This window comes from Hyperolius riggenbachi, chromosome 7 (assembly GCF_040937935.1).
Source record: "Hyperolius riggenbachi isolate aHypRig1 chromosome 7, aHypRig1.pri, whole genome shotgun sequence".
NCBI classification, from domain to species: Eukaryota; Metazoa; Chordata; class Amphibia; order Anura; family Hyperoliidae; genus Hyperolius; species Hyperolius riggenbachi.
In genome coordinates, this window is record NC_090652.1 from 147075990 (window position 1) to 147099408 (window position 23419).

At 45.9% G+C, this 23419-nt stretch overlaps 1 protein-coding gene across 2 annotated transcripts in view; it reads right to left on the bottom strand.

Annotated features, from left to right (window-relative positions):
- Positions 1-16981, bottom strand: part of NAGA (alpha-N-acetylgalactosaminidase) — a 36392-nt gene extending 19411 nt beyond the window's left edge. Inside the window, exons 1-2 of one of the 2 annotated variants that reach the window (XM_068244735.1) lie at positions 16873-16981; positions 1475-1645 (exon numbers count right to left, since the gene is read on the bottom strand). In XM_068244735.1, coding sequence (XP_068100836.1) covers positions 1475-1645; positions 16873-16970 — 269 coding nt within the window. In that variant the 5' untranslated portion in view covers positions 16971-16981. Of the gene's footprint in view, positions 1-1474; positions 1646-14560; positions 14582-16872 lie in introns of those variants that run through there. The other variant, XM_068244736.1, reaches the window with a different exon arrangement.
- Positions 16982-23419: the final 6438 nt, after the last annotated feature.

The window sequence follows — 23419 nt, forward strand, 5'->3', positions numbered from 1 at the left end:
CACATTTCTTGGCAGTTGGGCAGAACAACTGCCATTCACTAAGTGCTTTTGAAAATAAAGAAAATCCTGAAAATCCCCCATAAAGAGCTGGGCTAGCCCAAAACCCATTGGTTCTGTCAGATTTATAGTCCCTACTGTAAGTGACAGCAACATAAGAGAAAATACTTTTATGTCATATTTTACTCTGGAAGAAATGTATTTCTTATTTGTAAGTGTTTATGTTATTTTAATTTTTTTTTAAGATTTTCGCGATAGTGCTCCTTTAAGGCCTCTTTTACACGGACAGTTGAACTGTTAAGGGCTCTTTCACATCAGAGCTTGCGTCGGAGAACGGCTCAAAGCATACGTTTTGTTGGATGCGTTTTAATGTGTTGCACTGCAGTGAGTGTGCGTTTTTAATCCGTTTTCAATGCGTTACAGGACATAGGAAAACGCAGGTAATTTTTTTTTTCTTTTAGTTTTCAACTTTCTACATTGTTCCTCTGTTGCATTCTGGGACTGATTGCCTGCGTTAACGGATTAAAAACGCGCATAGTGTGCGTTTTACATTGACTAACATTGTAACGCATAAAGCTAGCGTCGGCCGAAAAACTGCGCCTGGGTGCAGTGTAACGCAACGCACAAAAAGGCTGCGTTATATGTGAAAGCTAAAATGAAAGTCTATGGACTTTCATTTCACCTTGGGTAACGCAAACTTTACCCTTTGCGTTGAAACGCACAAAATCTGCCCTAATGTGAAAGAGCCCTCAGCAAGCAGTTACCTGGCAGCAGCAAGCAGACCTGGCAGCAGCAAGCAGTTGTGAGAGGCATTTCACTGAGGCCTCCAAGGGTACATACACACATCCAAATTTGAGTGGCCAATGACTGCCCAATTTTACCACCTCCATTTAGTATGAAAGCCTACCTATACAATCTATTCATAGTATTTAAGATCTGTTGGCCCTCATACTACACAGAGGTGGTAAAACTGGCCAATCAAAATTTGATGTAGGTTTGCACCCTAAGAGTGCGGATACCCAATCTCTGTCAGTGACACAATGCCAGACTCCCCCTTCCGACTACTTTCTCATTCCATCCAGGCAAACATTTTGTGAGGGAGAGCACTGTATCATATCATTCCTAAATTGCAGTTGTTAATCATTTGATTTATGGAGATACTATAAAGGATTAAATACATTATACTGTATATTCATCATGAAAGGATTGTTTAACCCTGTTACATTAACACTAGACCCTAGGCAAAAAAAATATATATATTTTTAAGTATTTGTGCCAAGTCTAGCTGTGATGTACAAAGTTTTGTACAGACAGCTCAGAATATTTCTAATCAGCCTAGAGGAAAGCGCGATATAAATGTTCTGTGTTGTAATATAATGAAAGAACTTGTGTGAATACATTTAGCAAATGTAAATGGAGAATTGTGATTTGAGAAATTATAAGCAGAGCCAATCAGTTTAGACATCGTCATAATTACCTGACGCAGTTTTCTGGGTCAACCTTACAGTCAATGTTGCACCTGTAGCGTTCCCATGTCATCCAGCCCATTGGAGGTGTCCTGACTAAACCATTGTCCAAAGACAGGCAGAGGGCAAACAGGCCAAGAACAATGCCCAGACACAAGGGCCGCATCTTCTCCAACTCTTCTCTACATGAAGAACAAAAAAAAATAATAATAATAATAATAATTGTATCTGTACAGCAAGAAGTAACATTTTCAGGAAGTTGTGACCTATTTATGCCTTGTTAGCTGCTCACTGGTCAGAGGACAATTTTACAGTTTGACTCCACTTCTGTAGACAACATGTCCCTGAGATAAATCTATCTGTCTATGTGCACAGTGCTGCATGCACACATGCCTGCCCTCCCGTTGAGGGTCATGCGCACGCCCACAGTCCTACGTCTGCTCAGTAAGGCTTTTGGCACATATGGATGCAGGTAGACGCAGATCTGCGGTTCTATCAGATAGGATATATGTACACGAGGGTCATTCTGAAAGTAACAGCCATTTTCATTTAATCAATTTAGGATTCATGTATATTTATCTTAGACGCACTGGCCCATATGCAATTAACTTTTTCTCCTGTGGTTTCTCCTAGGTGATATTTTCACATCCTGTCAAAAAATGCCATTTAAAACAATCAGCAAGCAAGTAAATACTCAAAATAATTTTGCTATTACTATTTGCCAATTTTTTGAAACTTTTTTTAAATGCAAAGTCGTGAAAAGGTATTTTAAAGGAAGATAATTATCTTCTAGGAGAAAACTCAAAAGGAAAAAGTAATTTGCATATGGGTCACTGCATCTTCTTATTATTTATCCCCATTATCACCTCTTTTATGTAAGAATGTCTCATATCGTTTTACAAGGTTTTTCAATCCCTTAGCTGTAGTAGCATCATACTCTTCATCTATGTATTAAAAAAATTGAAAGGGAGGGAAAGGTCATCATGTTAATACTGATTAACAAACAGTTACAGACATTCTGCAGTCATGTGACAAGTGGTTCAGGGAGAAAAGAGGTCAGCCTGACAGATGCAAGTGACACAGAAAGAAGGAGAGAACACCTTGCCTGGCAGATTAAAGCAAATGGATGATACTTTCGGGACAACTATCTGCTTCCAGCCTACTGCAAATCTTTTTGGAGGTGCATTCATACACATGGCAACATTAGGTTACAACATTATTGCTGAATACATACAGGTTTTGGAGCTTCACATGCTGCCATGCAGCTGATGTCTTGTTCAGGTAAGGCCTTGCTTATTTCAGCAAGAAACCGTCAAACCTCATTATTGCACATATTACAACAGCATGGAAATGTAGTAAGAGTGGATACGAAACTGACCCATCAAAACCCTACAGCCAAATGGACAGAGAAAGAGGGACTGCTACTGTATTTAGGCACTTTGCAGTTTCCTGGAAAGGTAAAAATAATACTAGCACAATCACTACTGTAACAAGCAAAAACACAACATTGTTACAGTAAAGGTGCGTACACACGCACGACAGAAGCCAACGACGGGTCCGTCGGCACCTCCCGCTGAGCGGGTTTTCAGCAGACTGTAGTGCGTACGTCCGGCGGATCGTTCAGAAACAGCCTTATCAGTCCGCCGACAGTGCGTACACACGCATTACAGTCTGCTGAAAACCCGCCCAGTGGGAGGTGCCGACGGACCTGTCATTGGCTGCTGTCGTGCGTGTGTATGCACCTTCAGACTGCTTTCACAGTAAGACGTTACAGGCGCATGTTAGTGCAGCCTGTAACGCAGCCCACCGCACAGCAATGAAAAATCAATGGGCTGTTCACAGTGCCCACGTTGCGTTACATTGTAACGCTGCAGGCAAAAAAAAAGTGCTGCATGCTGTGCGTTATACGCAGCTAAGCCGCGTTAGACTGTTTGCACATGCTATGTGATGTCCAGCTTCAACCCCGCTATGCGTTGCGTTAGGGGCACGTTATGCGACCTTAAAGAGAATCTGTATTGTTAAAATCGCACAAAAGTAAACATACCAGTGTGTTAGGGGACATCTCCTATTACCCTCTGTCACAATTTCGCCGCTCCCCGCCGCATTAAAAGTAGTCAAAAACAGTTTTAAAAAGTTTGTTTATAAACAAACAAAATGGCCACCAAAACAGGAAGTAGATTGATGTACAATATGTCCACACATAGAAAATACATCCATACACAAGCAGGCTGTATACAGCTTTCCTTTTGAATCTCAAAAGGTCATTTGTGTGTTTACCTTCTGTCCCCTTCTTCACTCATGCACTGAACATTACAGGCTTCCTGCAGACAGCTCTGCATGTGCCTGTGTTTGTAATTACTCAGTATGTGTCAGCCAGCTACTTTCACAGCCTAACAGAGGAGGGTTTTTATCCAGCTCTCTTCTATCACTGATAAGATAGCAGAGAAGCTGCTGGCTTATGTAAATAAAACACACACTGGAGTGTGCATAGAGGAACAGACCAGCACGGAAGAGTTGGCAGCCTTCCAGACACAGGCCGACAAGTCTGACAGGGGAAAGATACATTGATTTATTACAGAGACCATGATAGTACAAAGTGCTGCAGTGAGCCAGAACAGATTCGAATAGGTTTAGGAACTTGTAGGATGGTAGAAAAAACGTAATTTTTGTTACAGAGTCACTTTAACGTGGCATCTAATGCAACGTCTTAGTGGGAAAGAAGCCTAAATCCTTCTGCAATTCCATCCTGCTGTGACAAGCATATTTGACTGGAAGTTCCATCTACTTTTCACAATAGCTTTAAAAAAAAAAAAAAAGAAAAAAAAAAACCTGATTAACAGGTTTGTATAGATAAGGACTATTTGCAGTGACCAAAATAAAGAATGGACTTGCTAAAAAAAAAACCTAAACAAACCACTGTCACATGCTTGAGCAGGATCTCCTGTATTGTTAGGCATTATGGGATGGCAGCAAAAGGGAACCAGAAACCAAACTGTGCCTCCTGTTTGTACATACCTAAATAAACGTGCATTTACAAAAACATATGGAATTTGGAAATGTGATATTTTAAAGTGGATCCAAGATAAACTTTTACACATTTCATAATTGTGTCCCTAACATATACATTATAGGGTATTTCTCAAGCCAAATACATACTGTAGAGGTCATCAAGGCTGGGTGATGGACGGGAGATATGTTTCCCCGCTGTTTGGACTCTGGTCCCTTTAAGCACGTGTGGTCCGTGGAAAGGAGCCCGGGTTTTTAGGCAGCAAGCAATTGCTGCCTGTGTGTTTTTTTTCTTTTCAGGGCTGGACTCCTGGGATGGAAGGGAAGGATGGGCGGGCCTTCCCATCCCACCTCGGGCCACACCTGTTTTTCCTCTGGGCTGTTCAGCTCAGGTAATGAGATTCATAAGGGCTGCTCTGACAGGCAGTCAGGGAAGGTGTTTGGAGGAGTAGCATGCTGGCTACTGAAACTCTTGTCTCTAGAGTATTGCAAATAAGATTGCTGAAAGCTTGCTGAAGGCCAGGCCACACAATGGACTGTGAATTATGTGTGGTTTGGTCCTGTTGGAGACTTGCTGTATCTGAACAAACTGGACTTTACCTTTACCAAAGCTGAAGTAAGCTTCCTGTTATTTTCCTTTTACTGCTGATGTCAAGCTGTTTAATTCCCTGCTGGTTAAATAAACGGACTTTGTTTTTATACAAACTGTGTACTGCGTGCTGGCTGCGAACCCCAACTTTACAACTGGTGCTCGGATGCGGGCAGCGCAGCACTGCAGAGAAGAAAAAAAAAAAAAGTTCTGTTTAAAAAGTGACATTTAAAGGGCCAGTCTTCTTGTGTGCATCATGGAGGAAGTGGTGAAGCAGTTGGCCTTGGCAACTTTACAGCTGCAGCAGAGTATGGTGGTCCAGCAGGCAAGCATGGTGACCCAACAGTAAGCCACAGAGGCACAAGCTGCGGCACATCAGCAAGCTATAGAAGCCCTACGGGAGACCGCAGAGGCACAAGCAGCGACTCAACAGCGGGCCGCAGAGGCGCAAGCTGCGGCTCAACAGCAAGCCACAGAAGCCCTACGAGAGGCCTCAGAAGCACAAGCTAAAATGCTACTTGAGGCGGTGCGGCAGATGGCCCAAGGGCGAGAGGCAGCCGGAGTTGCCCCTAGCAACCAAGCGATCGTAAGAGCCAGTCACTTTCTGCAGAAGTTGACGCCCACCGATGATGTGGAAGCCTTTCTTAAGACCTTTGAGAGGACTGCAGAGCGCGAAGGATGGTCGAGAGACAGATGGGCTGGACTCCTTGCACCGTTCCTGACAGGAGAACCCCAAAAGGCCTACTACGACCTCACCCCTGCAGACGCTCTGGACTATGATCGGTTAAAGGCGGAGATCCTGGCCCGGCTAGGTGTAACAACAGCGGTTCGGGCCCAGCGGGTGTACAGTTGGAAATACCTGTTGGATCGGCCAGCCAGGTCCCAGATGCATGACTTAGTTCAACTGGCGACAAAATGGCTACAACCAGAGGTCCTCACCGGTCCCCAGATGGTGGAGCGATTTGTGTTGGATCGGTTTCTGCGTGCCCTACCAGTGAACCTACAACGGTGGGTCAGTCATGGGGACCCCAAAACAGCGGAGCAGCTGGTGGAGATTAGGCCTGAACGATTTTAGGAAAAGATTGAATCGCACGATTTCTGTCAGAAATTGCGATTTCGATTCGATTCACGATTTTCTTCAAATCAAGCTTAAGCATGTGCCTCATACAGACTTCCTCTGTGCCAAGGAGCTGGGGCAGAGCCGTGATGAATCCCAAGCCTAAAGACTTCATAAACTGGCCAAACTCTTGACCAACAGTGACAGTATAAACATGGAGAAAACTTTGCACTTGGTCAATAAGTAGTTTTAGTTTGAACCTCATAGTCACACAATCACTGTATATGATTATAATGTCAAAAACTCTCGACTGTCATACGCTAGAAGTATTGCGTAATAAGGTATTGAACAGTATTACCACAACTTCTATAATATCTTCTGCCCGCCCAGCTGATGATGTACTAGAGAGACGGGGGGCCAAAATTTAAAAAGTAGACGAAGTCGAGAGCTAATGAGGGCTGGCAGGGAGATTATCATGTCTTCTATCCCTTGTTTCCCATGTGGCACTTATTATTATAGGGGGGATATGAGTGATGACATGTCACAGAGTAGGTGGGGACAGTTAATGTTAGGCTTGGGGTAGGTAGGGTAAAGATAAGTCATGTGGGGGGTTGCGCTGATACACTCGCACACACTTAATTCTCCATCTCCACTCCATCAGAGCACTTTTTGATACACACATCCTGCAGCACGCTCACTCGCTCTCTCTCTCGCAGAACTCACTGATACACACACATCCTGCAGTACACAACACACTGATATACATATACACACACAGACACACTTTTCCAGCACTCACTGAAACACACACATCCAGCACTCACTGAAACACACACACCCTGCATCACACACTGATATGCACACACATACTTATCCACACACACCATCACGCACTTCAGTCTTGCCTACTGAATCTCCCCCATGGTGTGTAGATCCATGTGCTCTCTCCTGTACTTCGGCAGTGATGGCTTTGGAAGGGGGGAGGAGGGAGGGAATTCCTTTTCTGCTTCCAGCCACCTACCGAGCTGCTTTGTTATGCGAAGGAAATGTCAGACAGACAATAGCCTGGTTTACATATATAGCCTTTTTGACACCTATAAATGAGCTAAAACAGAAGTAAAGCGAGCGAGAACCTGTGGGCGGAGTCTGCCGCCCGCCCAGCTGATGATGCGGGTAGGAAGAGGGAAAGAGAGAAGAGCCTGCCGCTGGGTCAGCTGATGACAGGAGGAGAAGGAGGAGGCACTGGGCGGAAGAAGAGAGATAATGAGCCGTCGCTATGTGTACACGGAGCTGCTGCTGCGCACAGCGGGAGAAAGACACAGCTGAACTGCTACTACTGCGCAGGTCAGCAGAATATCGTAAAAACCGCCGCTTTGACGATCACGGAATCGCCATTTCCGTGATCGCGATTTCGATACAAAAACGATAAATCGTTCAGGCCTAGTGGAGATGGTAGAGAGATACACTGCCGTGGAGGATCTGCTATCCCCAAAGGGTCAGGCGGGCCCCACCTCATCCCGTGTGGCTAGGTTCTCTTCCTTTGGAAAGGGTGCTGCATGGAACCCTGGAACCAACACCTCCAGTAACAGGGAAGGGCCCCCAGGAGCCACTCAGGGGCTGCCACCTGTTGTTGCTGCACTTAGGAGGGGAGGTGCTATCCAGTGTTGGCGATGTTCTGCGTGGGGCCATACCAGAGCCCAGTGTCCACTACAGGAGGAGCCCATGCAGTGTGATGTACTGCGGAGGGTTTCATATTTTGCTCATGATGTGTGCCTGGCGGGGTGCCAGGAAAACTTTGTTTGCACTATCAGTGTGAACCAGGTACCTACGAAAGCCTTACTGGACTCAGGCAGTATGGTGACCATGGTGCACGCTGATCTAATTAAAACGAAAATTATTTCTGGACTAAAGCCACTGAAGGTGGTATGCATCCATGGAGACACAAAGACTTATCCGGTGGTTCCCGTACTAATGGCGACTGACTGTGGGACAATCACTCATGCCGTTGGAGTGGTGAGGAACCTAATGTGTAAAGTGATTTTGGGAAGAGACTTTCCACTGTTTTGGGAACTTTTGGAGAGGGTAAGAGGGACTTCTGTTAGAGATGTTTTAGCCCCTACTCCCTCTCCAATAGAGATTGATGGTCAAGGTTTGAAAGAAAATATGTTATTTAAAAATGATAATGTATTGGCGCAAGTTGATAAAAGGATGTTCGAACATCCAGTTCGGGACCCTGAGCAGGTTTCTGAGGGGGGGGGAAGATTCCCCATTACAAATTATGTTGGGCGAGGATGATGAGGAATCTTCTCCCCAATCTATGCTCCCCGATCTGGATGTATCAAAAGGGACATTTATTACTGCACAGATGCGAGATCCAACGCTGTCCCACGCTAGAGAGCAGGTAACCGTAATGAATGGAGTGTCCCAGGAGCCTGGGGCTGATGAGAGATTTCCCCATTTTTCAGTACATGGAGATCTACTGTATCGAGTCTCAAAAGTAAGAGACGAGGTGGTAGAACAGCTGCTGGTTCCTCAAACTTTTCGGAGGATGGTACTAGATTTGGCGCACAACGAAGCATTGGGAGGCCACCTGGGGGCTGAGAAAACGGAGGCGCGGATTGCTGACAGGTTTTATTGGCCGGGTTTAAAGGCCGATGTAAAGAACTTTTGCGCTTCCTGCCCAACCTGTCAGTTAACCGCGCCAATGTCCCGTTTTCGAAACCCTTTGGTGCCCTTGCCAATAATAGAGGTTCCATTCGAGCGCATTGCTATGGATATCGTAGGACCCTTGGTAAAATCTGCAAGGGGGCACCAATATATCATGGTAGTGCTCGATTATGCCACCCGTTACCCTGAGGCATTACCTTTGAGGAAACCAACGTCCAAAGCCATCGCCCGTGAGTTATTCAATATGTTTACTCGGACGGGTTTTCCCAGGGAAATCCTTACGGACCAGGGGACTCCTTTCATGTCTAAAGTTATGGCTGATTTATGTAAATTGTTCAAAATCCAACAGATGAGAACTTCTGTCTACCATCCCCAGACAGATGGACTGGTTGAGCGGTTTAACAAAACTCTGAAAATGATGTTAAAAAGGAGTAGTACAAAAAGACGGAAAGGATTGGGATTGTTTGATACCTGCTGTAATGTTTGCTGTCCGGGAGGTACCCCAGGTCTCCACCGGTTTTTCCCCATTTGAATTGGTGTATGGGCGCAGACCTAGGGGGTTACTTGACCTGGTAAAAGAGACCTGGGAAAGTGAGTCCAGTCCCCATATAAGCGTGGTGGAACATATTTCCCAGATGCAAGAACGCATTGCTAAGGTAATGCCCCTGGTCAAGGAACACCTAATGGCAGCCCAAGAAGCGCAGAGACGCGTATATAACCGTTCAGCAAAGGTCAGGCAGTTCCAGATAGGAGACAGAGTGGCGGTGTTAATTCCCACCGTGGAAAGTAAATTTTTGGCTAGGTGGCAAGGACCATTCGAAATTATCGAAAAAATAGGAGATGTGAACTATAAGGTACATCAGCCTGGGAAACGGAAACCGTTTCAACTATATCATGTGAATTTGTTGAAGCTCTGGAAAGAGAGAGAGACCGATCCGGTTATGGTGGGTGTGAGTGTGGTGCCCCAGGTCAGCATCGAGAGTGTGAAAATAGCTCCCACCCTGTCTAAGCCGCAGGTTCAACAGGTGAAGGAGTTTCTCCAGAGAAACAGGGGGATATTTTCAGATTTGCCGGGTCTCACCCATTTGATCGAGCATAACATTATAACTGAGCCCAGGACAAAAGTTTTTATCAAGCCCTATCGAATTCCGGAGGCCCGCAGGAAGGCCGTGTCGGAAGAGGTAAAACGGATGTTAGAGCTGGATATCATTGAGGAATCACAGAGTGATTGGTCGAGCCCAATAGTGTTGGTACCGAAGCCCAACGGAACTTGGCGGTTCTGCAATGATTTCCGGAAATTGAACGATGTGTCCAAGTTTGATGGATATCCGATGCCCCGGGTAGACGAGCTGATTGAAAGGTTAGGCCCTGCTCGTTACATTTCCACATTAGATCTGACCAAGGGGTATTGGCAAATACCCTTGGCCAAGGAAGCTCGGGAAAAAACTGCATTTTCCACACCCGACGGGCATTTCCAATACAAGCGGATGCCTTTTGGGTTGCAGACTGCCCCCGCCACCTTCCAGAGAGTCATGGACAGGTTGCTGCGTCCCCATCAGAGATATGCGTCAGTCTATTTGGATGACATTGTCATTTTCAGCTCAGACTGGGAGTCCCACTTGCCGAAGGTACAAGCAGTCCTGGATGCGTTGAGAAAAGGGGGTTTCACAGTGAACCCCGAGAAATGTGCCCTAGGTATGGAAGAGGCGAAGTACTTGGGGTACATTGTCGGAAAGGGGTTGGTGAAACCCCAAGTGAACAAGGTTGAGGCAATCCAGGAATGGCCCCGTCAGTAAGAAGCAGGTTCGTGCTTTCTTAGGCATAGTGGGGTACTAAAGACGCTTCATCCCCAATTTTTCCACCCTGGCAGCCCCCTTGACTGATTTGACGAAGGGCCGTAAGTCAGTAATGATCCAATGGACTGGGGAAACCGACAAAGCGTTTATGGAGTTAAAGTTGGCATTGTGCCAAAATCCTGTCCTGGTAGCCCCAGATTTCACCCGAGAGTTTGTGGTGCAGACAGATGCCTCAGATGTGGGATTGGGGGCGGTGCTCTCCCAGGTGATTGATGGTGAGGAACATCCAGTAGTTTTTCTCAGTAGGAAGCTGACAGCGGCTGAGAAAAACTATGCGGTTGTGGAGAGAGAATGCCTGGCCATAAAATGGGCTCTGGACTCCCTGCGCTACTATTTGCTGGGCAGGAAGTTCAGGCTCATTTCCGACCATGCACCTCTGTATTGGATGAAACAGAATAGGGGTACGAATGCCAGAGTGTCCCGGTGGTTTCTCTCTCTCCAGGAGTTCAACTTTTTGGTGGAACACAGGCCTGGAAAAGAGCATCAGAACGCTGATGCTCTTTCCCGAGTTCATTGCATGGTGGGTCAAAGTGCCTCCACCTCCTCCTCGGGGTTGAGGCAGAGGGGGGGGATATGTAGAGGTCATCAAGGCTGGGTGATGCACGGGAGATATGTTTCCCCGCTGTTTGGACTCTGGTCCCTTTAAGCACGTGTGGTCCGTGGAAAGGAGCCTGGGTTTTTAGGCAGCAAGCAATTGCTGCCTGTGTGTTTTTTTTCTTTTCAGGGCCGGACTCCTGGGATGGGAGGGAAGGATGGGCGGGCCTTCCCATCCCACCTCGGGCCACACCTGTTTTTCCTCTGGGCTGTTCAGCTCAGGTAATGAGATTCATAAGGGCTGCTCTGACAGGCAGTCAGGGAAGGTGTTTGGAGGAGTAGCATGCTGGCTACTGAAACTCTTGTCTCTAGAGTATTGCAAATAAGATTGCTGAAAGCTTGCTGAAGGCCAGGCCACACAATGGACTGTGAATTATGTGTGGTTTGGTCCTGTTGGAGACTTGCTGTATCTGAACAAACTGGACTTTACCTTTACCAAAGCTGAAGTAAGCTTCCTGTTATTTTCCTTTTACTGCTGATGTCAAGCTGTTTAATTCCCTGCTGGTTAAATAAACGGACTTTGTTTTTATACAAACTGTGTACTGCGTGCTGGCTGCGAACCCCAACTTTACAATACATATACACATATATATATGTTTGTTTTTTTTTGTTTTAGGATAGGTTTCCATTTGTACGTCGACATGCGTCTTGTAGGACGCCATGCCGGCACAGCTGCTGCCTCTCGCAGCCGAATCCCTCTAGCCGTGCTATGCGCGGCTATGGGATTCGGACAGCTACGCACGAAATTATGCTGCAGGGCTTCAGATTTTTCCTCGGCCACTAATTCGGATGGCTTTCATAGACTTCTATAGGCTGCTGAAATCCATCCGAATTCGTGGGCGGGGAATCGGCCCGGATTCGCAGCAGTGGAAACCCGGCCTTAATTCCTAATTCCTTATAAACTAAACAAGCTATGTCCACAGCTCCTCCAGCGCTTAGGCCTTTCCCGAAGGAAGAGGAGGCAGCGTTACCAACTAGGAGCATCTGAGATTTCAGAGGAAAGGGGGCGGAGAGGGAGGAGAGGGGAGAGGAGTTTTCACAGGCTGAGAGGGGGGAGATACAGAGCAGCTTGGCTGTGTAATAATGACAAGCAGAATATGGCTGCTCTTATTTGATCACAGGAAAAAATAATCATATGATGTTGAAGCTGTTTGCAGCTAGAGTTGCTGTGTAAACCATCTAAATTTTAGATAAGATATATAGACAAGTTGCTTGCGTTAGTTTTTCACCTCGGATCCGATTTTAAAGGTTGTGGTTGACACATACCGGTCCTGTTAATGTAGAGCAAATCAGCTTTTCTTGAGGAACTGAAGCAAGCCCCAAACCATCTGGGAAATAGGATTCCACCCACAAACTGAGGGCTTATTCCCTCTACACATAATCAACTGCATTTTTTTTTGTTTAAACACACAAAGGCCTAGGACCCACATGCTTCCTCATCATTGGTAGTACAGATAAAACTGCCATGCGCTCTCTGCACACAGCAGTTTTATTAACATTTACTGAAAACAGGTAGTCCATGGTTAATGAACGAGACAGGGACTGTAGATTCATTCTTAACCTGAATCTATCCAGAAGTTGAAACATTGTGTCATCTCTGTCGCCTGTACCTCCCATCTGTGCCACCTGTTCCCCTGCACACTTGGTGCCTCATTCTGTCCCCACTCCCCTCTTGCACTCCCCGAGTCCAGTGCAGTGCAAAGTATAAGCAGCAGCATTGTTCCGGGTGCCTCCAGTGATAAGACAAGGCAAATAACATTTATTTAACATTTAAAGCGCTTGAGCTGCCGGTCAGTAGGCAGTGGCAGTGTTAGGGAGTCTAGCCCAAGGACTCCTTACTGAATAGGTGCTGGTTTACTGGAACAGGAAGCTGAGATCTGAACCCAGGTTTCCTGTGTCAGAGGCAGAGCCCTTAACCAGTACACTATCCAGCCACATCCTCTCACCCTAACTGCTCCCACCAGTGCCAGGTTCTCCTTATCACGTAACTTCACGGGGTATGCAGGTGAAGTCGGCACTAGAGTGAGTATTCAGGGTGAAAGGAGGTCACTCATGGTGCCTGCAGCAGGCAAGAGAAGGTATTTGCTATGTATGTACAGTACTGGCTTGTGCATGGATGAAACGCTACAGAACTGCCTCATCCAGGCTGCGCACACGTGGGCAGAGAAGCACACTATCAGTACCTGCATTAACTGGTGAGACCTGTTTCCTGCATACTGTAACGTTTTAAGTTAGCATTTTTAATAAAATGCCATGGAAAATAGAAAAAATGACTCACAATTATTGACTGAATTAATATACACTACTACATACAGTATGACAATTTCTGATATAGTAAACTAGTTGGCCCTGTACCTTGGGCTTGTCAGTAGGAACATTGGGGCCACGCTCCACTTTGGGCACGAGCATGACCACACTGCGCCTGTGCGGCCACACCCCCACAGTGGTCCCCTTTGTGCACAAGTGACTCCATGCTACTGAGCAGTCGCAGCCATGATTGAGCGGTGCAGCACATCCACGCTTGTGCCTGAAGTAAGCACACCCCAATGTTAAAGGATACCTGTATTTTGTAGTATATACAGGCGCTGATCCCAACTTTATCTCACGTGTATGTTCCACCAGCTGCTCAGGATAAACCACATCCACAATCGGTTCCAAGAAAAATGCATACAAATCCACAGTGCTTGGTACTCAAATCGGCATCTGCAGTAACCCCACAGTGCTCAAAAGCATATTTCCACAGTGACCATCACCAGAAATAAATTGAGAAAGTTCACTTCTCCATCCAAGAATCACATAGACATTTATTAGAAGCTGAATCTACATCACATATACAATGACTTACTTTCAGGGTCCTTTTGACAGGGACCCTTAGTAGTTAAAAGCTTATAGTGTAACCCAGTACACATTTAAAATCCAAAAAACGATCTAATATAAGTTGCCCAGTCTCCAGTTCCTACCGGTTTCGGCCTTGCGCCGTCACCAGTTCCCCGATGACGGCGCAAGGCCGAAACCGGTAGGAACTAGAGACTGGGCAACTTATATGAGATCGTTTTTTTGGATTTTAAATGTGTACTGGGTTACACTATAAGCTTTTAACTACTAACAGTCCCTGTCAAAAGGACCCTGAAAGTAAGTCATTGTATATGTGATGTAGATTCAGCTTCTAATAAATATCTATGTGATTCTTGGATGGAGAAGTGAACTTTCTCAATTTATTTCTGGTGATGGTCACTGTGGAAATATGCTTTTGAGCACTGTGGGGTTACTGCAGACGCAAAGGATACCTGTAGCCATAGCGAGCAGAAAAAAAAAAAAAATTACTCACCATAGAGGGAAAGCTCTGGATCCTATAGAGCATTCCCAGTCCTCTCTCATTCCCCTGCCTTGCCCCGTTCAAATTTCCCACCAGCTAAGTCTTCAGGTCGGGTCCCTGAGTACTTCTGAAAATGAGCAGCTCCATAATGTGTTCACGCCTGATGAAACCAAAGGCTTCTTTGAAATTTAAAGGACAACTGAAGTAAGAAGAATATCGGGGCTACCATATTTATTTCCTTGTAAACAATACCAATTTCGTGGCAGCCCTGTTGATCTGTTTGGCTGCAGTAGTGTCCGAATAACACCTGAAACAATCATGCAGCTAATCTTGTCAGATCTGACAATGTCAGAAAAGCTGATCTGCTGCATGCTTGTTCAGGGTCTATGGCTAAAAGTATTAGAGGCAGAGGATAAGCAGGATAGTCAGGCAACTGGTATTGCTTAAAGGAATCATCATCAGGCAAATATATTGCAAATCTGATTTACTTACCTGGGACTTTCTCCAGCCCCTCACAGCGGTCTGTCCCACGGCAAGAGCTCTATTCGCAGCTGCCGGCCCGGGGTCCCCACACGGTGCAGAGGACGACCTTAAGGTTGTCCTTACTGCGCCTGCATGAAGTGCCGCTGTCAATCAAGCCCACGTTGTTCGCAGCGTACTGCTCCTGTGGTGCTGCAATGGGGGGCCCAGCAGTGGAACAAGGGGGAAAGAAGACTGTGCAAGTGCAAATATTATTCAGAGCGTCCCAGTGCAGGAAATGCATAGGGAGACCAGGGAAGCCTGAGGTAAGTATTTAAGGTTACCGACACCCTTTAAAGTTCACCTGTTGATAATATGGAAGCACCTGCGCAGTAGTACTGTGCAGACACAGAATGCTCTCAGCAACGGGAGGACTGCGGGGCAGTCGTACGCAGCTTGGCAGAAAAAAAAAACCTGGGTTACTACGGGAGAATCCAGGAGGCTTTGGCCGCTGTCAAGGGAGCGATCTGTGCAGAGGGGGCTGAAGGAAACCCCAGGTATGTATAATACCAGTGGTGTAGCTAAGGAGCTTGGGGCCCCGGTGCAAGGTTTACATTGGGGCACCCAAAACACTGTATACATAATAATTGATATGGCGCACCAAAACCTGCCAAGGACAACCACGGTGTCAGAGGTGCAAGAAGGTGATGGGGAACAGTTTAACGATTATTACTACTCAAAAGCATCTATAGAAGTGATTATAAAAAACACAGGACCAATAAAGCAATAATACTGCAGTTAAGGGAGGGCCCCTTCAGCCCAAAGGCCCTGGTGCAGTCACAACCTCCACACTACATATTGCTACGCCACTGTACAAAAAACAAAAAAACACAATTTCCGTCGCCTCAGGTTCCCTGGTTCATACGGGTGTTTTACCAATGTTAAACAAAAGCTGCGGCGCTCATCACTCAAGCGCTGTACATGTAAATAAATGGAAAACGCTTTTTAAACTACTACACCATCATTTTTTCCACTAGCCTGCGATTTGCTTCTGATCGCAAATCGCAAGGTACATTAAACTAACTAATGGAAACTGCAGCAGCAATTTCCATTAGTGCGATCCGATTGCGATGCGATTTTGGTCAAAGCAGAATCGTCGTCCTGCCGCGTTTTGTATGCGATTGAGCTAGACTATAATGAGTATAGTAGCTCAATCGCAATCGCATGGTGGAAATTGAAACGCGATTGCGATCGCGATCGCAATCGCGATCGCATTTCATAGTGGAAAAGGGCCCTTGTCATTCATGCAAACACTGCTCAAGCCTGTTGTTTCCCATTGTCTTGTTTAGTCCTTGAAGCTACATGTAACTTACAGAATCGCCTAAGCGCATCGCTTCTGTGTACCCCTGCAGGGGTCAAAACAAGTCACAACGATCAAATGATGGGATAAGCTGCCGAAAGTTGCCAAATCCTTTTCTGCTCACTAGCAGCAAAGCATTGAGGAGACGCCCTAAAGTAGGCACCATTAATTACACACCTACATCTCAGGAAGTCCAACTATGGCAGCCTACGTATTACTCTTACATCTACCAGAAAGGCAACCACCAAATTATTCACCCAGGAAAAAGCATGCAGTCACACTTGATGTGAAGCAAATTATCAGTGTACATAACAATAAATACGGTACTACATTCACGAACATGCATTGCAAAGCACACTGTGTTACAATAGATACTGCCACCACATTCAGAAACATGCGTTTTGAAGCACACAAACAGTGTAAAATACTCTAGAAGCATTTCTAGAATTATTCATAGTTAAAATAATAAAATTAAGCCAATACAAGAGAAAGCTCCGTGCAATACCTCAAGCAGGGCAACCGGCTACGTCCGAAAATCTGAATTGTTTGGTCACTTGCAGGAAACAGGAACTGAATCTCAAGATCACAAGACTGTGGCCGCATCAGCAAAGCAACAACTCACTTCCTAGTTACTGATGCACGCTTCTTGCTTGTGCAGACAGGACATGCGCACTCATCACTGCCACCTGCTGTACATTTCAGATTCTACCTTTTCTGTAATAATCTTCAGTCATGTTATGTACATTGTACATAAGGGCTCTTTCACACTAGAGGCTGCTGTAGAAAAAGCTAAAACGCTGCCTTTTGCTGTCAGCGTTTTGGTGCTTTTTGAAGGCATTTTTATGCTTTTCAACGCAAATACATAGCTTTTCCATATTAGTGTTTTACAGCTCTGAAAACGTTTTTTTTTTAATTGAATTCTGAGAATTTTTTTCAGCGGTGAAATGTTTTAAAAACATTTTAAAAAAGCTGTAGTTTGCGTTTTCCATTGACTATCAGTGAAATGCGAAACGCCGCGGTCGGCCCTGATAAAGCGCCGGGGAGCTACAAAACGCAACGCTCAAAAACGCGGCGTTAAAGGAGTCATCAGGCAAAAGATAGTAAAAAGAGTGGTACTTACCGGGGGCTTCCTCCAGCTCCAGGCTCCCAGGATGTCCCTCGCCGCAGCTCTCCCCGCAGCCGTTCGCCACAGGTCTGTCCCGGTCCTCGATGACGTCAGAGCGACCTGGAGGTCGCTCTGTACTGCGCCTGCGTGAGCGGTGCTGTCAATCACCACCACGTGGGCCGGAGCAGACTGCGCAAGCGCAGAACTACTGCGCCTGCGCAGTCCATTCCGGCCCACGTGGCGGTGATTGACAGCGCCGCTCACACAGGCACAGTACAGAACGCTCTGACGTCATCGCAGTCAATACTAAAACAAGGTCTGGTGGTACTGTCTGTTAAAAGATACTTAAAAATAAACTTAAAAAAAAAAGTTAAAATAAACTGATGAGAAAAACAATTGTATCTATCCTCATTCTCCTAAAAATGACTTTTTTTTAGATATTCCACAATTTTATTTTATATTCAAATCTAGTTTTAAGTTTTTACTCTTTCATTGTCTCTGCTTAATGATACCTTCATTGAATTATGTCAAAACTCAAATATATGAATTATTGATCCTGTTTATCTCTTTCCTGCTCTCAAAAGCCATTTACTGACAGGAAAGTATTTTATGGCTGTAATTACTTATCAGTGAGGGTTATGCTATAATCTGACCCAATCTGACTCGTTCCTGATGCAGGCAGAAACTGTCACTTTCATACCTGATGTTTAACTTTTTCGGGCAGAGAAAGAAAAAAAGGAAGACAGCCTAGTTATCTGTGTGCTTGGCACTGTACATACACATGTCTATCTCATCATATCACATGTCCCCACCTGATTTATAATGGTTCTACCGGGCTGGAGATTAGTGGGCAGAATTTATTAAACATTTATGGATATGTTTTGGTACCCTATCCTGGGCTATATCATTGCAGGGGATTCTGAAGCTTGCAAGGTTAGGGAATCATTGATTGTGCAGCTAACAACCTGTATGTGCCCTCAGCTAGAACATCTTCTATTAAAGGACAACCTACATGAGAGCCGAGGGATATGGAGGCTGCCATATTTTTTTCCTTTTAAGAAATACCAGTTGTCTGGCTATCCTGCTGATCCTCTGCCCCTAATTCTTTTAGCCATAGATAGACCCTGAATAAGCATGTAGGAGATCAGGGCCCATATGCAATTCACTTTTCCTCCTTAGTTTTCTCCAAGTTGACATTTTTTAACTTTTCAATAAAATGCCTTTTAAGCCACCATAAAGCAAAAAAATGCTCAAAATAATTTTGATAGTACCTTTTCAACTTCTTTTGGGTACATTTTTAGTTGAAAAGTGCTGGAAAGTTATTTTAAATTGAAAATGAAAAATTATCTCCTAGGAGAAAACTCAGGTGAAAAAGTGAATTGCATATGGGCCCAGGTGTTTCTGACATTATTGTCAGATCTCACAAGAATAGCTGCATGCTTATTTCTGGTGTTATTCAAACACTACTGCAGCCAAATAGATCAGCAGGGCTGCCAGGCAAGTGGTATTGTTTAAAAGAAAATAAATATGGCAGCCACCATATCCTTCTCACTTCAGTTGTTCTTCAACCACTTGAGGACCGTGGGCTTTAACCCCCTTAACCACTTGCCGACCGCGCACTCATACGGCGCGTCGGCAAAGTGGCAGCTGCAGGACCAGCGACACAGTTCTGCGTCGCCGGCTGCAGGCTAATTAATCAGGAAGCAGCCGCTCGTGCGAGCGGCTGCTTCCTGTCAATTCACGGCGGGGGGCTCCGTGAATAGCCTGCGGGCCGCCGATCGCGGCTCGCAGGCTAAATGTAAACACAAGCGGAAATAATCCGCTTTGTTTACATTGTACGGTGCTGCTGCGCAGCAGCGCCGTAAGGCAGATCGGCGATCCCCGGCCAATCAGCGGCCGGGGATCGCCGCCATGTGACAGGGGACAGCCTGTCACTGGCTGCACAGGACGGATAGCGTCCTGTGCAGCCCAGATCACCAGGGGGGACAGGGAGGAGAGGGAGGAGGGGAATCTCGCCGCGGAGGGGGGCTTTGAGGTGCCCCCCCCCCGCAACACCCATCAGGCAGGAGCGATCAGACCCCCCCAGCACATCATCCCCCTAGTGGGGAAAAAAGGGGGCCGATCTGGTCGCTCTGCCTGCACCCTGATCTGTGCTGGGGGCTGTAGAGCCCACCCAGCACAGATCAGCTAAAACAGCGCTGGTCCTTAAGGGGGGGTAAAGGGTGGGTCCTCAAGTGGTTAAAGCGAACCTTAAGTCAAGTAAAAAAAATGAGATTTACTCACCTGGTGCTTCCCTCAGCCCCCAGCAGCCGATCGGTGCCCTCGCAGCTCCGCTCCGATGTCCCAGGACCCGCCGGCGACGACTTCCGGTTTCGCCGTCACCGGCCGACAGGCATGGGAACGCGAGTGATTGTTCGCGTTCCCAGCCTGTATATCGCCCCCTATGCTGCTATTGCGACCTCCTGGCCGCAATAGCAGCATAGGGGGCGATATACAGGCTGGGAACGCGAACAATCACTCGCGTTCCCATGCCTGTCGGCCGGTGACGGCCAAACCGGAAGTGCTCGCCGGCGGGTCCTGGGACATCGGAGCGGAGCTGCGAGGGCACCGATCGGCTGCTGGGGGCTGAGGGAAGCCCCAGGAGAGTAAATCTCATTTTTTTTACTTGACTTAAGGTTCGCTTTAAAGGGAATGTTCAGGGATGCTGTGAAAAAAATAAAAATCCAAATCCACTTACCTGGGGCTTCCTCCAGCCCGTGGCAGGCAGGAGGTGCCCTCGTCGCGGCTCCGCAGGCTCCCGGTCTCCTCCGGTGGCGCGCCCGACCTGGCCAGGCCGGCTGCCAGGTCGGGCTCTTCTGCGCTCCAATGTGCGGCTCACTGGTGCGCGCTGACGTCATCGGACGTCCTCCGGGCTGTACTGCGCAGGCTCAGAACTACTGAGCCTGCGCAGAACAGCCCGGAGGACGTCCGATGACGTCAGCGCGCACCAGTGAGCCGCACATTGGAGCGCAGAAGAGCCCGACCTGGCAGCCGGCCTGGCCAGGTCGGGCGCGCCACCGGAGGAGACCGGGAGCCTGCGGAGCTGCCACGGGCTGGAGGAAGCCCCAGGTAAGTGGATTTGGATTTTTTTTTTTTCACAGCGTCCCTGAACCTTCTTAAGGACCAGGCACTTTTTTTCCATTCAGACCACTGCAGCTTTCACGGTTTATTGCTCGCTCATACAACCTACCACCTAAATGAATTTTGGCTCCCTTTCTTGTCACTAATAAAGCTTTCTTTTGGTGCTATTTGATTGCTGTTGCGATTTTTACTTTTTATTATATTCATAAAAAAAGACATGAATTTTGGCAAAAAAATGATTTTTTTAACTTTCTGTGCTGACATTTTTCAAATAAAGTAAAATTTCTGTATACATGCAGCGCGAAAAATTTGGACAAACATGTTTTTGATTAAAAAAAACCCATTCAGCCTATATTTATTGGTTTGGGTAAAAGTTATAGCGTTTACAAACTATGGTGCAAAAAGTGAATTTTCCCATTTTCAAGCATCTATGACTTTTCTGACCCCCTGTCATGTTTCATGAGGGGCTAGAATTCCAGGATAGTATAAATACCCCCCAAATGACCCCATTTTGGAAAGAAGACATCCCAAAGTATTCACTGAGAGGCATGGTGAGTTCATAGAAGATATTATTTTTTGTCACAAGTAAGCGGAAAATGACACTTTGTGACAAAAAAAAACAAAAAAAAAAGTTTCCATTTCTTCTAACTTGCGACAAAAAAAAAATGAAATCTGCCACGGACTCACCATGCCCCTCTCTGAATACCTTGAAGTGTCTACTTTCCAAAATGGGGTCATTTGTGGGGTGTGTTTACTGTCCTGACATTTTGGGGGGTGCTAAATTGTAAGCACCCCTGTAAAGCCTAAAGGTGCTCATTGGACTTTGGACCCCTTAGCGCAGTTAGGCTGCAAAAAAAGTGCCACACATGTGGTATTGCCGTACTCAGGAGAAGTAGTATAATGTTTTTTGGGGTGTATTTTTACACATACCCATGCTGGGTGGGAGAAATATCTCTGTAAATGACAATTTTTTATTTTTTTTTACACACAATTGTCCATTTACAGAGATCTTTCTCCCACTCAGCATGGGTATGTGTAAAAATACACCCCAAAACACATTATACTACTTCTCCTGAGTACGGCGATACCACATGTGTGGCACTTTTTTGCACCCTAACTGCGCTAAGGGGCCCAAAGTCCAATGAGTACCTTTAGGATTTCACAGGTCATTTTGCGACATTTGGTTTCAAGACTACTCCTCACGGTTTAGGGCCCCTAAAATGCCAGGGCAGTATAGGAACCCCACAAATGACCCCATTTTAGAAAGAAGACACCCCAAGGTATTCCGTTAGGAGTATGGTGAGTTCATAGAAGATTTTATTTTTTGTCACAAGTTAGTGGAAAATGACACTTTGTGAAAAAAACCAATAAAAATCAATTTCCGCTAACTTGTGACAAAAAATAAAATCTTCTATGAACTCACCGTACTACTAACGGAATACCTTGGGGTGTCTTCTTTCTAAAATGGGGTCATTCGTGTGGTTCCTATACAGCCCTGGCATTTTAGGGGCCCTAAACCGTGAGGACAGAGTAGTCTTGAAACAAAATTTCTCAAAATGACCTGTGAAATCCTAAAGGTACTCATTGGACTTTGGGCCCCTTAGCGCAGTTAGGGTGCAAAACAGTGCCACACATGTGGTATCGCCGTACTCGGGAGAAGTAGTACAATGTGTTTTGGGGTGTATTTTTACACATACCCATGCTGGGTGGGAGAAATAACTCTGGAAAATGGACAATTGTGTGTAAAAAAATCAAAAGATTGTCATTTACAGAGGTATTTCTCCCACCCAGCATCGGTATGTGTAAAAATACATCCCAAAACACATTGTACTACTTCTCCCGAGTACGGCAATACCACATGTGTGGCACTTTTTTGCACCCTAACTGCGCTAAGGGGCCCAGAGTCCAATGAGTACCTTTAGGTTTTACAGGGGTGCTCAAAATTTAGCACCCCGCCCACTTGCCAGGACAGTTAACAAACCCCACAAATGACCCCATTTTGGAAAGAATACACAACAAGGTATTCCATGAGGGTAATGGTGAAGTCATTGAAAATTTTATTTTTTGTCACAAGTAAACGGAAAATGACACTTTGTTAAAAAATAAATAAAAAAAAAAAAAAAAATTCTGCTAACTTGTGACAAAAACTAAAATCTTTTATGAACTCACCGTGCACCTCACATAATACTTTAGGGTGTCCTCTTTCCAAAATGGGGTCATTTGTGAAGTCTGTCCTGGCATTTTAGGGTCTCTGCAATCATTACATGTATGGCCAGTATTAGGAGTTTCTGCTATACTCCTTATATTGGGTATACGGGTAATGCACTCTGGGCTGAAAGGAAAAATGAATGGCAAACATACCTTGCTCCACATCAATGGCAGATCTTCCTCCACATCAATGGCAGTGATAACCTCAGGAGAGAGACACCCCGTGCCACCCTGCACTCAGGGTGAGCCACCAACTTATGTGACTGGGCCTCAGAACTTTAGTATACAGCATACCTGTAGGATACAGCAATATGCCTGCCAAGAGAGATGACTCTGTGTGGCATTAAAGCATCATCATAGGCCCAAAGTAAATTACATATAAACCGGGGGTGTCCACACTCAAGGGAAATTCAAACATGCCATCTTATATCCCAACCCAGGACAGATCAGCAATATCAAGCATGGAAACCGATCCTTCTTCCAACTTTTATGCTTACCCTTTTTTTGGTTTTCAAGCTCACCTCTCCTCCACCTGGGACAATGTGCGAAAGACCACTGAGTGTGTGCCTACTCCTATGTCTGGAGTTCCCTAGGTTCTAATAGTGTACCTGCTCGTGGT